The sequence below is a fragment of the Vulpes vulpes genome, chromosome 5 (assembly GCF_048418805.1).
Source record: "Vulpes vulpes isolate BD-2025 chromosome 5, VulVul3, whole genome shotgun sequence".
Taxonomy (NCBI): Eukaryota; Metazoa; Chordata; class Mammalia; order Carnivora; family Canidae; genus Vulpes; species Vulpes vulpes.
Window position 1 is genome coordinate 25063006 of NC_132784.1, and position 14721 is coordinate 25077726.

At 36.0% G+C, this 14721-nt stretch overlaps 1 protein-coding gene across 1 annotated transcript in view; it reads left to right on the forward strand.

The window, feature by feature from the left end:
* Positions 1 to 516: 516 nt before the first annotated feature.
* Positions 517 to 14721, forward strand: part of KYNU (kynureninase) — a 109658-nt gene continuing 95453 nt past the window's right edge. Inside the window, exons 1-2 of the mRNA XM_026007980.2 lie at positions 517 to 801; positions 6877 to 7059. Of these exons, the coding sequence (XP_025863765.2) occupies positions 6891 to 7059 (169 nt within the window). The 5' untranslated portion in view covers positions 517 to 801; positions 6877 to 6890. The remainder of the gene's footprint in view (positions 802 to 6876; positions 7060 to 14721) is intronic.

Here is a 14721-nt window from a genome sequence, read left to right on the forward strand (position 1 = left end):
TTAAAACTGTTGACTAAAATGTTCATCCGTTGGGGCACCTGGGTGGCTCAGTAGTGAGCATCAGCCTTTGGCTCAAGGAAGCTCAAGGGCATGATCCCTCTGCCTATGCTTCTGCCTCTCTCACATGTATGAGAGACATACATCTTTCATGAATAAATTAATAAAATCTTTCAAAAAATAAAACAAACATAAATGTTCGTCTGTTAAACATCAAACTCTGCCTCTGGACTAGAAACTCACAATGCATTTGACCACAGGGCATAACCTCAAAATCCAAGATTCACTTATTTCCAGAGTTGAGAAAAAACTTTTCAAGTCCTTAGTGTGTTCCAGAGGCTAAAGCAAGAAGACAGTCAAACTTTGGAATTGGGCTTCTGGGCAAACTCATTGGTTCAGCTCACACACAACAAGGATGTTGTATTTACTCAGTAGGATCATTATAGGATATATGCTCAGGTGCCCAAAGTTCTAAGCAGTTGGAAGGCAAGGAAATATTTAGAGTCTAAAGGGCAGAGCTTCTTAGAAGTCAGCTCACCAAAGGAGCCCCACGTGTTTGAAAGAGAGAGCAAGAGCAGCACTTTGTTTAGATACTTGTCAGTGACTGGAGGTTCACTATCAGTTTAAAGAGATGGGCGGAACTAAAGTTAGCTTAAAAATTCCCCACTGGGTGGAGTCTGACTAGAAGTACCCTGAATTTCTCACACTGAATTCTGACCTATAAGTTTTTAAAGAAATCCTAAGAGATTTCTCTTCTTTAAAGGAGACTGGAAGCTGTGGACCACATCATTGGAAACCTAGCTGGTAAGCACAGAGACGCTGACAATACACTCTGTACACCGATATACAGCCTGTGATTTTTCCAAAGGAAAGTTCTCTCTGCTAGAATCCTTGTTATAATGTTTTAGAGGTTTCTTCTACCAGTTTCTTCTCTTTTTATTTCTCCAAATTGTCTTCATAGAAATGTCACAATCTCCTAATGCCTCCCCCCTCTTTAACATGTTGGGTTAAATAAAGAGAACTTGACCAATGTAGTGAAGAAGAACTGCTGTCAATAGCATTATGCAATTCATTTAGTAAAAGATGGTTACATCTGACTAAAGTAAATTCTTAGTTACTTGAGGTTAAATGGTAAGATCAGAAAAAATTCAGATCTCTACATGAGTATTAGGTCCTATGTTTTCTGGCCATTCATTGTCGTATGATACTATTAGTCACCTTCAATATTTTGAGAAGTGAAAATGTCTATTTCCTAAGCAGAGCTTCTTTCTCTTTCTTTTTATGAAATATTTGCCTAAGAATGGAAAGTTGATATACTTTTTTAAATAGCTGAAAAAAAATTTTTTTTTCCTTTTCTGCTTTTGTTTTGAGGAGGGTGGGGTGTTTTAGGTAGTGACAGAGCAAACGTGTTAATGTGCTGCTCAACATGTAATTCATATAATCCTTGATATGAAATATACAGTTGCCACAGTGAACAATAATGTAAAGAATACTGCTCAGTGTGCATGTATTAAGTGATGTTTCCTTTCTCAGTGAAAAGCTTTGCATTTTCTTTATAGTTTGCCTTGCCAGGTTCTAAACTTTGAACTTGTGTATAATCTGCTCATTTCAGGCATGAAAACTGAAACTGTGTAAACATTAACCACTGAGTGTTCAGTCATTTATTTAACTATTTAAACTTAGACCCACAGGTGACTAGAAGATCCTGAATTCCAATTTTTTAATAAAAGTTTTAGCTTTAAAGTTACAGCTGCCTAATAAGACTGACAGACACAATTTACAAAAATGCCAAAAGCAATTTAGGGTAAAAATGGCAATTACCACTACAAGGCATTAATATTAAAAGGTATTATAAGCATATCTTTTATCTCTTTATAAAGGAGTTTACCTAATTAATTTCATTTGATTCTAACCATGATCCTCTGAAGAAAGTAGAACTTAGTTTTATATAATATGCAGCAGAGAGAAGTTAGGTGACTTGCCTAAGAACAAATGTGTATATATACCCATCTTTTTAACAAAATTAAAACTAAATATGTGAAATATAAACTTTGGAGTTTTTAAAATTTGGATTGCCTTTTTTTTTATTTCAAAATGTCAGTTTTTTAAAAAATGTGTTTGAGAGAGAGAGAGCATAATAAGCAGGGAAGAGGAGTAGAGGAAGAGGGAGAAAAAGACCCCCACTGAGCAGGGAGCCCCATGTGGGGCTCCATCCCAGGACGCTAGGATCATGATCTGAGCGGAAGGCAGATGTTCAACCTACTGAGCCACTCAGGTGCCCAAAAGCATGTCAATTTATTTGGAAATGGGAAACCTACACAAGGCATAGAATTATGGCTTGTGGAACATTGATTGTCTTAGCTGGAAGGGTGAGTGCAGAATGAAGCAGCAATTACTATGAGTTAATACATTGCTTCCCTGGAGTGAGAGCACTCTGGTATTGTGGGCACTGAGGACTGTATTCACTTCTGGTCTCTGCTGTGCAGTTTGGCAGGTGAAACCAGGTGTGTTTGCCCCAAAAGACTATTTCACCAGCAGATATCTCACTATCAGTGCAGGTGAGTTGTGACCTCTGGGCTGTGTGTGACAGGCCCACAAGTGGGAGCAGTCTCTTTAACCTTTGCCTGGCTGGGACTGGATTGGAAGGATTGATTACTAAGAGTAGATAGATTCATGCCTGCTGTATTTTGCAGATGGAGTACAAGGCTGAAAAATAAAGAAGGAAGTTAGGGAAAAAAAGAGATAACGAGCCAAAGAAATATTTTTAAAAAATCATGAGGAAAGATAAAAGGAAAAATAAAATAAGAGGTCCAGGAATTCTGTTGGTACATTCTACCCACATGCCTTGCCAGAGACGAGCATGGTTGACTCAGTTCCTCAAGTGAAGTGCAATCCCAAACAGTGGACTTTCTTATCCTTCTCTTATCTTTTTGTTCTACACTGTTGATTCCAGAGTTTATTCTGGAAGTGGAAGAAAATTATTCCGATCCTACAAGATTGCTATACGGATTAAATAAGAAACAAATACAGAAAAGGTAAAAAATTAATATGAATAACTTTTTTTTTTAAGATTTTATTTATTTATTCATGATAGTCACACACACAGAGAGAGAGGCAGAGCCATAGGCAGAGGGAGAAGCAGGCTCCATGCAGGGAGCCCGATGTGGGATTATATCCTGGGTCTCCAGGATCGCGCCCTGGGCCAAAGGCAGGCGCCAAACCACTGCGCCACCCAGGGATCCCATGAATAACTTTTTTTAAGTAAAGAAGATTGGACTTTATTGGAAATATGATGGTAGCAAACTAATTTGTATATTTAAGTAGGGAACCCATTCAGAGTTTACAGTTAAGATCAATGAACCCTCAAAGTTCTGACTCTCAAGAGACATTCCTAGATATAAGGCAAGATCTCTTGATTCTTAGTCTCATTGAAAATGTTTTTCGAATTAATTTTCATGTGATTGGCGTAAGAAGGGTATCCCTCTATGAATAGTCATCAATTGTGTGAAATCAAGCTATTTTGTGCATTCTTATTAAGTTGATGTTTTAGGGGAACACTCTCCCTAAAAGCCACTGCTCAGAAATGGAATGGCTACAAAGATAAACAAGATTTAGGTCTCCAGGTAGAATATATATAGTTCAGTAGGGTAGACTAGCAACTCAATTAAGCCACCATAAGTAATGGGTTAATAGTAAAAACACACTTAGTAGGCAGAAGACAACTCATGGGATTCTCAGGACAGCCAATTCCGTAGGTGGCCTTCCACCTCACACACACTTTGTTGCATGGAAGGATTCAGTGACTCTCCAGACTGGCTGCTCCCGTCACCTTTCAGGAGACAGCTGTTTCGTCCCCTGCCGTTGCATAACTAAGTTGATTCTTAATTTTGCTGAAATCACTTCATATTAACAATCAGTGGTTCTGTTTGACTTTGAAAAAAATGAGTCACTTGTGACAATACTCCCTCTAGACCCAACCATTCTATCATTGCTTTCCACGATGTTTAAATATTTTTGCTCTTGTTTCAAATTGAATGAATATCTGTACCTCATAGCTCAGATTCCTGGAAGAATTTGATTAGATGCTTAGCTAAATACCATCATGATTGTTTGGCTAAAGCATTCACAGCAAGTCACTCACAGACCATTGACAACACAGTGCATTGTCTCCAGTGGGTCAAGTATCTAAGAGACATCTAATGATTTGTAACCAGGCAATTGATGATGTCAGGTGGCAGAGACATAGTCATCTCTATTCAAAAGGCAGATTATTTCATCAGAAGGCAATAGGTGGGAACCTAAGCAGAATCAAGTTGTAGGCATGGCAACATATTTCACCTTTCCCAACCACAGAGGCATCTAAAAAAATAATAATGTCTGGCAGGATTCATTACTTATGAGTAAAGGTGTGCTCTTAACTGTTACAGGTATCCAGAGGAGGAAAAACTACTTTTAGTTGAGACACATGAAGGCCTCAGGGGAGAGGGGGAAAAAGTAGCCTTTGAACTAGGGCTTTGAAGGGGACTAGGATGTAAATATATAGAAAGGGAAGTAGAACATTTTAGGCAAAGGAAATGACATGAGAAAAATCAGAGATAGAAAGTTTCATGAAAGAGGCAGATAATTTAGTATGGTCAGAAACTGAAAGAACAACCAACATCAATGTTGAAATCATTGACTTTTGTACAAAAACATGGATTGGAGCAGTTGGGAGCTATTATTGGCATCAAAGCTAAAAACATGCTCAGATCAAACTCAGTATCCTTATTTGAGAATGTACAGAATAGCTTACCAGGGGAGACCACTGGCAACTGAGAAAGGAAGAGGTCAGATATATAAGTAGAATTCAAGTTTAGAGAATGGGAAGTATGCTTGTTTTACTGGCATTGTATGTGCAACTCTTTATTGCCTAAAGTGTGATGGTCAGAGTGAGAGCCAGGAGGGTGGTAAGTAGAGGTAGATGATTGAACTGAGGTTTGAGAGCCTCATCTCTGTTAGTTTTAGTTGGTTCTCAGGATTTCTAGGCTTTAAGTGTAGTCTATGAGTTGGAAAATATCGAGCTTATATCTTGTGATCTAATTTTCTTCTGAGCTACATATCTAAACATCCAATAGCCAGTTTATTTCTCCCTCAAACTTTGTGTCCTAAATAGAACTTTGATTCCCCCCCTTAAAATGGGGGGGAGTTCTTCTCTAAATATTTCTTATTTCACTACTTTGAACCTATTTCCACAGACCCCTCACCAGAGAAAATCTATCTACCTTTCCCCCAAAACATATAATGAATTCACACACTTCTCTGCTTTTCTCCTCATCATATTTAATTCACCATCATTTTTCCCTGGACTACTAAAATAGCCTGAATTTGCCTATCTTTTTCAAGTCCTTCTAACTCATCAGAGAGTAGAAAAAGTGATTTTTATTTCATGTAAAATTACATCCTATCACTTTGCTACTCAAGATACTCCAACAATTTCCATTAAACTTGGAAAAATATCCAAATTCCTTTCTGGCTTCAAAGTTCTTCATAATTCTGTCCCTGCCTCATACTTCCCTAGTGCCTTAGCTGATCAGGCCAAGCCGATCCCCACCTCAGGATCTCTCTACTTTCTGTCATCTCTTCCTGGTCTTCACATGTTTGATCCATAATATGATTCAGATATGCATGGTAACCCTGCCTCAGAGAGGAGCCCTTGCCCTTGCCATGGAAGTCATTCCATATCCTCTTGACTGTACTGTTATTCTGCTGTTTTTGTCTTTTTTACTCACAGCTCTTGAAACTCTGAAATTATGTTGTTTAATCATATTTTACATTTTCCACTAAAAATTAAACTCTAAAAAATTATTACTTATACTCCATCTTTTACACTGCTCTTCCATCAGTGCTTAGAGCTACATGGTTGGTGTTCAACAAGTACTTGGAGTAATGGAGGGGTGTGTAAGTGGAGCCACAAAAGTATGAATTCGTAGATCAAGCTACCTGAGAAAATTTTTCTTCTCTAATACTATTCTTTCCCAATTTCAAAAAAAACTAAAACTTTGGAAAATAGAAATAAATCAATATAAAGAAAGCTTGGGTAAAGTTTAAGAATGTGTAGTTAAATTTCTGTTGTTACTTTTTCCCTCCAGAAAATTAAGTTTTCTTTCCAAATTTGTGAAAAAATTTAAATGATGATTAAACAAAGCAAAATGTAGTTTCAGAGAATATTACAGGGTCCTGCTTTGTTCTAAGATGGAATGTATAGTTTTGAAAGATAAGTTTTTCATTATCAGTAACAGGAAGAGCTCTTTGGTCTTCATATGGCAAAAATTATTAACATTATTTAAGGTAAAGTTACTTTTTTATCAAAACTGTTTTCATTCACAATAAAGACTTTATTAAGGTTCTATTGTATATATATCTCTTTAATTCTAAAACAATGATCCAAGAACCACTGGGATTAAAAGAGTGGAGTGGAAATAGAACAGCGAGAAGGACAAGTTAGTGGGGCACTTTTCACAAAAGCATCTTTATTTTTCCCCCTCGTAAGACATCTAGAGGAAAAGGTGATGAACTTATATGTGTTTGAAAGTCACTAATTTGATCCATTTTCCAAAAAATAAAAATGAAAAGAGCTAACATTTATTATGATCTTACTCTGTCCTGACAACCATTACCTAATTTATTCCTTTCAACATCTCTAAGTTACTATCATTTTCTTTATTTCAAACATGAGTAAAACTCAAATCTGAAGTTTAGTGCTATTTGATTAATTATATTATTTCTGAGGTTGGGAAGGTGAGACTCTTATTTAAGACAAAAGGTTCTTTACCTAAAAGGTTAATTTTCTACAGAAAAAAGGATGGTGACTAAATTATTTTTAATTCTTTTCATTTTTAGAGAAACAACTTGTAATGGAGCCTTTACCACTTGAGTTACCAGCTGACACAGTGCAACGCATTGCATCTGAACTTAGATGTCACCCAACAGATGAGAGGGTAGCCCTCCGCCTTGATGAAGAAGATAAGCTGAGGCACTTCAAGGAGCATTTTCATATCCCCAAAATGCAAGATCTACCTGCAAGTAAGAACACTGAAAAGGATTTTATTTTTCTTAATTAATTTATTAATTCATTTTTCCTCATGCACATGTTTATCATGAATCTTTGAAATCATTGTTCTGTTATATAATAGAGCTATTGTAATTATGACTGAAAAACAGCAAGTTCCTTGGTGTTACTAAATCAACCTGTCAGCCTACCTTAGCTTCAGATTCTTTATGTTCCTTTTCTTCTTCTGAATAAAATACGTACAGGGTTTTTATACTGTCATCTACCTCTTTGAACAATAGAGTGACTGATTGAAAATTATAGGCAGACACATTTACTTGTTCTTTAAGAACTTAGAGCTCAAAACAATTTCTTTTCAATACAGTATTAGAATATCTCTTATTTTGTGGCACTTAGTTTATTATAATATGATATGTGTCTTAGAGGCAATATTATTTCGGGATTTGGATATATTAAGATGTTATGTGAATAACCATCTTTGTGCTGTAAGTAAAGATGGCAAGTATAAGACAAAAAAAGAAAGAAAAAGAAAGAAACAATAAATAGCTAAGAAAGGCAATACTGCATTGTTGTCTTTTAAATAATGTCAGAAGCTGACTCTGTTCCTAGTTTGGGGGATGTCCTACTTTAAAAAAATAGTAGATATAAAAAATAATGACTTTTTAAATATTTGACTTTGCTCCATTTTACATCAGATTGAATAGAATTGATCCACCAAAATGGTTTTCAGATACTTTATAATACAGTTTAACTTTCAGTTTTCTTTAGATTAAGTGAGGCAGATATAATTTTGGATACTCATAATCCAAAAGCACCAGCTAATATAATTTTAGAATGAGATTGGGTCACACATCTGTCCTATTTGGTATATATGTTATTATGTAACCCAGAAAGTTGCTCTGTGAAATTATAAAAGGATAAAATAAGAGATAGACCTATATCCGATGTAAAGTTTCTTAATATCAACTGAGGTAGACATTGATATAAATGACAGCTCTATGACCTAATAAAATGGGGTAAGTAAAAGGAACTTACATCTACAGAAAAAAAATCTAGGTCTTTCTAGAATCTAGAATGAAAGGACACTTTGATTTAAAACTTAAGGGATTAAAAGAACTTTATATGTGAAAAATGAAGAAGGTAAGTCTAGGGATACTGTTTTCAATGATATGAGAGAAGGTTGCCTGGTGACATGCAGCACACAGGGTGGAAGTCCCCTGAAATACCCACGGCCCTCTTGAGACCAGTCAGCTCTGGTGACCCTGCCCCAATATGTTCTCCAGCCCATGGGCTGCCTGGGAGATTAGATGGGCTCCTAGCCTGGAGGCGACAGCAGAAGCCTGGAGTATCACAGAGCTTTAGGTGGCCTTCAGAACATGCAACAAGAACTATAAATCAAGAATTAGGACACTACAACTTTATGAGATTTATTGGAAGTTGTAATTGCCTCAAGATTTAAAAAAATAATTATTATATTCCTTTTCATGAATGATAGGAAAAGCAGACGTAGCAAAGTAAGCAAACAAAAATACTAACAAGACCTATCCAGTGAGGACAGTTGATGGTATTACAGGGGGAAAGAAAAACATGACACCAGCACCGGGGAGAGAAAGTGGCCGGTGGTCTAGTGTGGCTGCAGCTTGGGCTGTTTTGGGAAATGAGGTTGAATAATGGGCACATCCAGATGCACCCGAACAATGACTACTTCTGCACATGAGAGGTGATGTACTTGGGGGTTTTGGTTTCTTTGTCTGTCTTACTTTTCTTAAGGTGACTTTCTTCTATATAATAGAAGGAAGGAGGGCTCAGCCCTGAATTTCAAGACTGTTGAAGGGGTACAGGGAAAGTTAAAACCCTATTTGAATTTATCGCTTTTTCTGTTACTGAACCTAAGACTTATTGACTAACATGACTTCATTCTCATGCTGAGTTACTTGCATGCAACAAAATATTTATTAGTTACCTTTTCACATTCCTCTCTGTCTTGGAACTTCCTTTCTGTCCCATCTCTCCATGGTTCAATGGATTTGAAATACAATTAACAAAACCCATCCTGTTTGTCCAGGGAGGCACTGTTGTCTGAGATTGCTGTGACTTCTTGCTCTAACTCTAGCTGTGTGAGTTTAAGAAGCAAGCAGCCTCTCAGAACCAAAGTTCCTCCATGTGGAAACCTCAAACACTGCTCCAAAACCTATAGGGACGTGCTGAGCATGAAAATGAGATTATGTTAAGTGAGCCTAAGAAAAGGCCAGCAGGTTTAGTTTCCTTGCCTCTTTAATACAGACTTTGACTTCAATAGAGATTTTTAATACTGGTTCAAGACAGGACTCTTTTACCAAGAGTTAAGATAATTTAATCAGAACCCAGGGAAAAATAGCATTATATATATAATGACTTCATTAGACTTAAGAGTTGACTCTAGTGTCCTGATTACCATTATAATATTTGTTTAATTAGATATTTAATAGGAAGTACAAAAATTACAATCTAGGATAAATTTTCCTGATTCTTTTTTTTTTAAGATTTTATTTATTTATTTGAGATAGTGAGACAAAGCACTAGCAGCGGGGAGGGGCAGAGGGAGAAGCAGACTCCTTGCTTAGCAGAACCCCGGGATTATGACCTGAGCTGAAGGCAGATACTTAACCGACTGAGACACTCAGTGCCCCAAATTATTCCTGATTCTTAATGCAATGTAAAGAGAAGGAAAATGAATTGATTTAATAAAAAATCTGGGGGATCCCTGGGTGGCGCAGTGGTTTGGTGCCTGCCTTTGGCCCAGGGCGTGATCCTGGAGACCTGGGATCGAATCCCACATTGGGCTCCCGATGCATGGAGCCTGCTTCTCCCTCTGCCTGTGTCTCTGCCTCTCTCTCTCTTTCTCTGTGTGTGACTATCATAAAATAAATAAAAATGTAAAAATAAAATAAAATAAAATAATAAAAAATCTGAATAATTTATCTGTTTAAAAAATATAGTTTTGAATATATCTGTCAAAATAGACGTCTTTAACCCCAGGAGTTCTTCTAAATTCATTATTGTCAAAGTCTGTGGGTTCCTGAGCAGCCCAAAGAGGATTACCAGGGAATTTACTGGAATGTGCAAGTTCTTGGGTCCCAAACCAGAATTACTAAATCAGGGAGTCTGAGGGGACCCCACTCATCTGTTTTAGATCACTTAGGATGATGCTACAGAGAGATAATCAGTTAATTCTTATTCTCACTACACTCCCTCTAGGTGATTTTTACTTTGCAAGGATCCATTCTTTCAACAAGTATTTATTAAGCACTTAACTCTCTTCAAGACACTATTCTCAGAACAGTTTATCAGTGAACTAAAGAGCAAAGTTATCACATATTTGAGTTTTTATTCTAGTATAAGGAGACAGAAAATAAAAACAATGTGATGTATACTCTATTCTCAGGCAGTGCTCTAAGTGCTGTGAGGCCTGTCAGGGTGTGAGTAAAGTTCTTTTACTCAGGGCCATCTGGGAAGGAAACCCTGATGAGCTGACACCTGAACAGAGACAAGAATGAGGTGAGGAAGTGAACCTCATGATTACAGAGGTGAAGATGACCCGGGGGGGGGGGGGGGGGGTTGTTCACCAGGCTCAGAGGCAGGTGGTGTGCAAATTTCCTCCCCCTTTCTTTTTGACAGATAAGAATCCATCATCATCATCATCATCATCATCATCAATATATAAATAATAAATAAATAATATGTGTAATACATTATTATTTATTATTATAAATATATAAATAATTAACAATAAAACCTTCCAGGAACATCCAAAAATGGTATTGCCTCTCAAATTAATGCAAGAGACTAACATAACACTAAGGACAAATGTTCTTGGTAACTCTGAATAATGAAAAGCAAAGAGCATAAATAAACAAGTTTTGAACAAATGAAAGGATCATGACTCCCAATATAGGCTTTAAAGATTCCAAGGGAAGGCTGTAGGCACAGCTTGTGCATTTCCGGTATTCTATCATTAAATATAATGTTTCCTCGGGGTTTCTAAGAGAAAGTTCTAGCAAAATAAGTCTTGTTTTTGTTTTTTTTTTTCTACTCCTAGATAGTTTTGAGATGTTGTTAAAGAAAAGGATCAAGATTATTTGTATTCAGCTGGTATTGCACTTATGTTCAACATTGTTCTAAAGACCATACCCCCAAAATAACTCACACACACATACATACGCATATTCCAATGCTTCTCCATCTGCCTGTGTTTCTGTCTCTGTCTCTCTCTCTCTCTCAAGAATAAATAAATAAAATCTTTAAAAAAATTTAAGACAATCTTTAAAAAAAAAAGTTTAATTTTATAGATACTTTGAACTCCTCATTGTACTTGTATATGCAATCTCATGGACTTCTCACCTTGTCTTTCCTTTTGTATTTGACTATTTGCTCCCTAAAAGTAGGGACTGTCGTATTTCTCAGTGTATGAGTGGGAGTAATATAGGCAGACTCTATGGTGGAGGTGGCCAGTAAGGTCTTATCTCTCAGAAAGAACAGCATTTGCAAAGACAGAACAAAAGAAAGCATAGTTGCTGAAGAGTTAGAAAATCTGTGTGTGTGCACATGTATTTTTTTTTTTTTTTTTTTTGCAGGATGCTGTAATTTCTGCTGCATTTAAACATAGCTGTGGAAAATATTTTAGTTTGGAACCACAAATTTGTATATTAATGTCACTAATTTCATCAACAATGTAGAATCATACTGAAGAGGACAAAAATAGAATTAAGGAAATGATTAATATATTTTTGCAGAAATCTAAAAGGAATTGTAAAAATCTGAGTAAATGCATTGGAGGTGAAAAAAGAGAGAAGATTCAAGAAATATTTTCAGTAGTCATTGAATAAACCTCAATTCATTATTCATTGAATAAACCACCAACTGGGATCTAGGTTCAGTTCTTGCAATTTTGTTATACTGTTTAGTGTTAGGTCCATTGAGGCAGGGCTGAGCTCAAAAGTTCATGCACAACTTTATATAATCATTCTCTAAGCTCTCAATAAGGCCTAAGAATTTCCTGCTCCCAGGAGCCCATCTTTATTTTCTTCTGGCTAGAAAACTGCGACTTTAATTCATCCTTTTTTATGCACTTTCTGTGACTATGCTTGCCTTCAGCGCCCAGAAGCATGAGGACAGAGGGAGAATAAATCCATTAGAGTTATCCAACAGTCTTAAAACCATTCATCCTCTGGTTAGAGAAGGTTTTCCTGTCTTCATGATTTGGGTGCTTATGCAGCCACTATAACTATAACTTCCACCACTGTCACAGGATTGACCAGTGGTTACCATGAAAGAGAACAAAAATGAAAGAAAATGGAAAACCAAAAAGATTTCTCTTTCTCTCTCTTTCTCTTTCTTTCTCTTTCTCTTTCTCTCTCTCTCTCTCTCAGGATCTTAGTGATTCTCTCTACAACTCTGAAGAGAAATAAGGATAGTGGGCTTCTCTTGGAATTCTTATAATTCACACTCACTAGGTAGTTTGGAGTTTCTGGCTCTCTTTGAAAGCAAGCCCTAAGAGATTCCTCAGAAGTAGAAGGAAAATAAACTAATGCCAGTTTGGTAATATTTCAAATTCTGGTTTCAAAGTACTACCCAGTATACTTATTATCATTTATTTTTCAAAATCCTCAGATTCTAAAATGCTACTCAATACATTTTACTTACATTCAATGTGTCAGAATGTACTTCTCTATGTCAAATTTTTATCTTAGTTTCTCTAAAATAGAAGGCAAGAAATGTTTTTCTGTGGTTCAAGAAAAAACACTAAATCTAAACTAAAAAGAAACAATATTTATTTAAAAAGAACTTTTTTTTTTTTTTTTTTAAGTTTGTTAGCAAGCTAGTTTTTCATTCTGATGACCAGAACCAGAACTAGTCCTTGGGAATTTTGAAATGCAGTACTCTATGTGTCATATAATAAAAGTACTAAGTCTTGGCTCCCATTAGTTTGCATCTGGAGATTAATTCTTTATTATTTTTTAAAGATTTATTTATTATTTATTTGAGAGCACACACACATGTATGTGAGTGGGGGAGGGGCAGGGGGAGTAGGAGGGGGAAAAGAGAATCTCAAACAGATTCATGCTGGACACAGAGCCCAATGTGCGGCTCAATCCCAAGACCCTGAGATCACAATCTGAACAAAATCAAGAATCAGAGGCTTAACTCACTGAGCCACCCAGGCACCCTTGGAGATTGTTTATTGATAAAATTTTGACCTAGTTCCCCAGAGGAGTATGATCTCAGAGATTTATAGACTTAAGCATCAATCCCAATTAAGCATCCCAATTGCCATGATTCAATTCAGTATTGCCAGCCAGCAAGAATAACAACTAAAACCCAACACAATAGTGCCACAAGTGTTTAGATTGAGACAATTTTACAATTAGACTGTTTTAATCCACTAAATTCATATGATCTGCTTATAATCTTCTTGGTATTTTCAGGGTTCCAAATAATCAAAACACAAATGAAACAAACACAGTTTGAATCTCTGTGCTTTTCATTACTAATGTAATAAAATCAGCAACAATTCCATGTTCACCAATCTGTGAAAACACTGTATCTTTGAGGAGGATCTTTTTAAAATTTTTCCTTTCTTTTCTTTAAATTTGAGAACAAAATTCCTTGTATAAAATAAATAAAAAAACTCACCTCAGATTTATCAAATGGACAGTCATAGTATGTTAAAATTTTAGCCACTTCTTAAGAAAAACAGGAGGGAAGTGGAATTTTCTTGTTCAAGAGAAAAACATCAATTAAAACTAACTACATTTAAAATGAAGGATTTTTTTTTAGTTAGAAGAGAATATGTTAGCAAACTAGTTTTTTTATTCTGATGAACAAATATTTATTAATCTGATAATAAACATTAAAATTACACAGAACAATCTAAAAAGAAATTTGCAATGGTGAAAGGAAATGTTTACAATTACTTTACATACTGACACTCCTATTTAATGTTGTTTTATGTGCATATAGTACCCCTATGGCATACATAACAAAGGTATGCATTGCCATTATAAACAAAACCATTAACAATTGACTTCTTTTTTTTTTTAAAGTTCATTTTAGAGGATCACCTGGGTAGCTCATTGGGTTTGGCTCAAGTCATGATGTTGGGGTCCTGGGATCAAACCCCATGTTGAGCTCTCTGCTCAGTGGGAAGTCTGCTTGTCCTTCTAGCCCTGCCCTTCACCCCCACTTGTGCTTGCTGTCTCTCAGATAAATAAATAAAATCTTTTAAAAAATAATAATAATAAACAAATTTAGTTAGAAAATATTTACATAAACCAGTCATTTTTAAAATCTTTGGAATTTACCTTTGTTTTCAGTCAAATGGTAGAGTAACTTCTAAGTTTTCTCTTTCTTTCTTTCTTTCTTTCTTTCTTTCTTTCTTTCTTTCCTTCTTTAAATTTTTGTTCAGATTTTATTTATTTATTTGAGAAAGACAGAGATAGCAAGAGAGAGTCCCAGTGGGAAGGAGAGGGAGAAGCAAGAAAGCCTGATGCAGGATGGTCCTAGGACTCTGGGGTCATGACTGGAGATGAAGGCAGATGCTTAACCAACAGAGCCACACAGCACCCCATAGTTTTTCTCTTTAATTTATAATAAGGGAAAAATTGAATTGCTTTATAATGACTCTACTAACCTTTTTT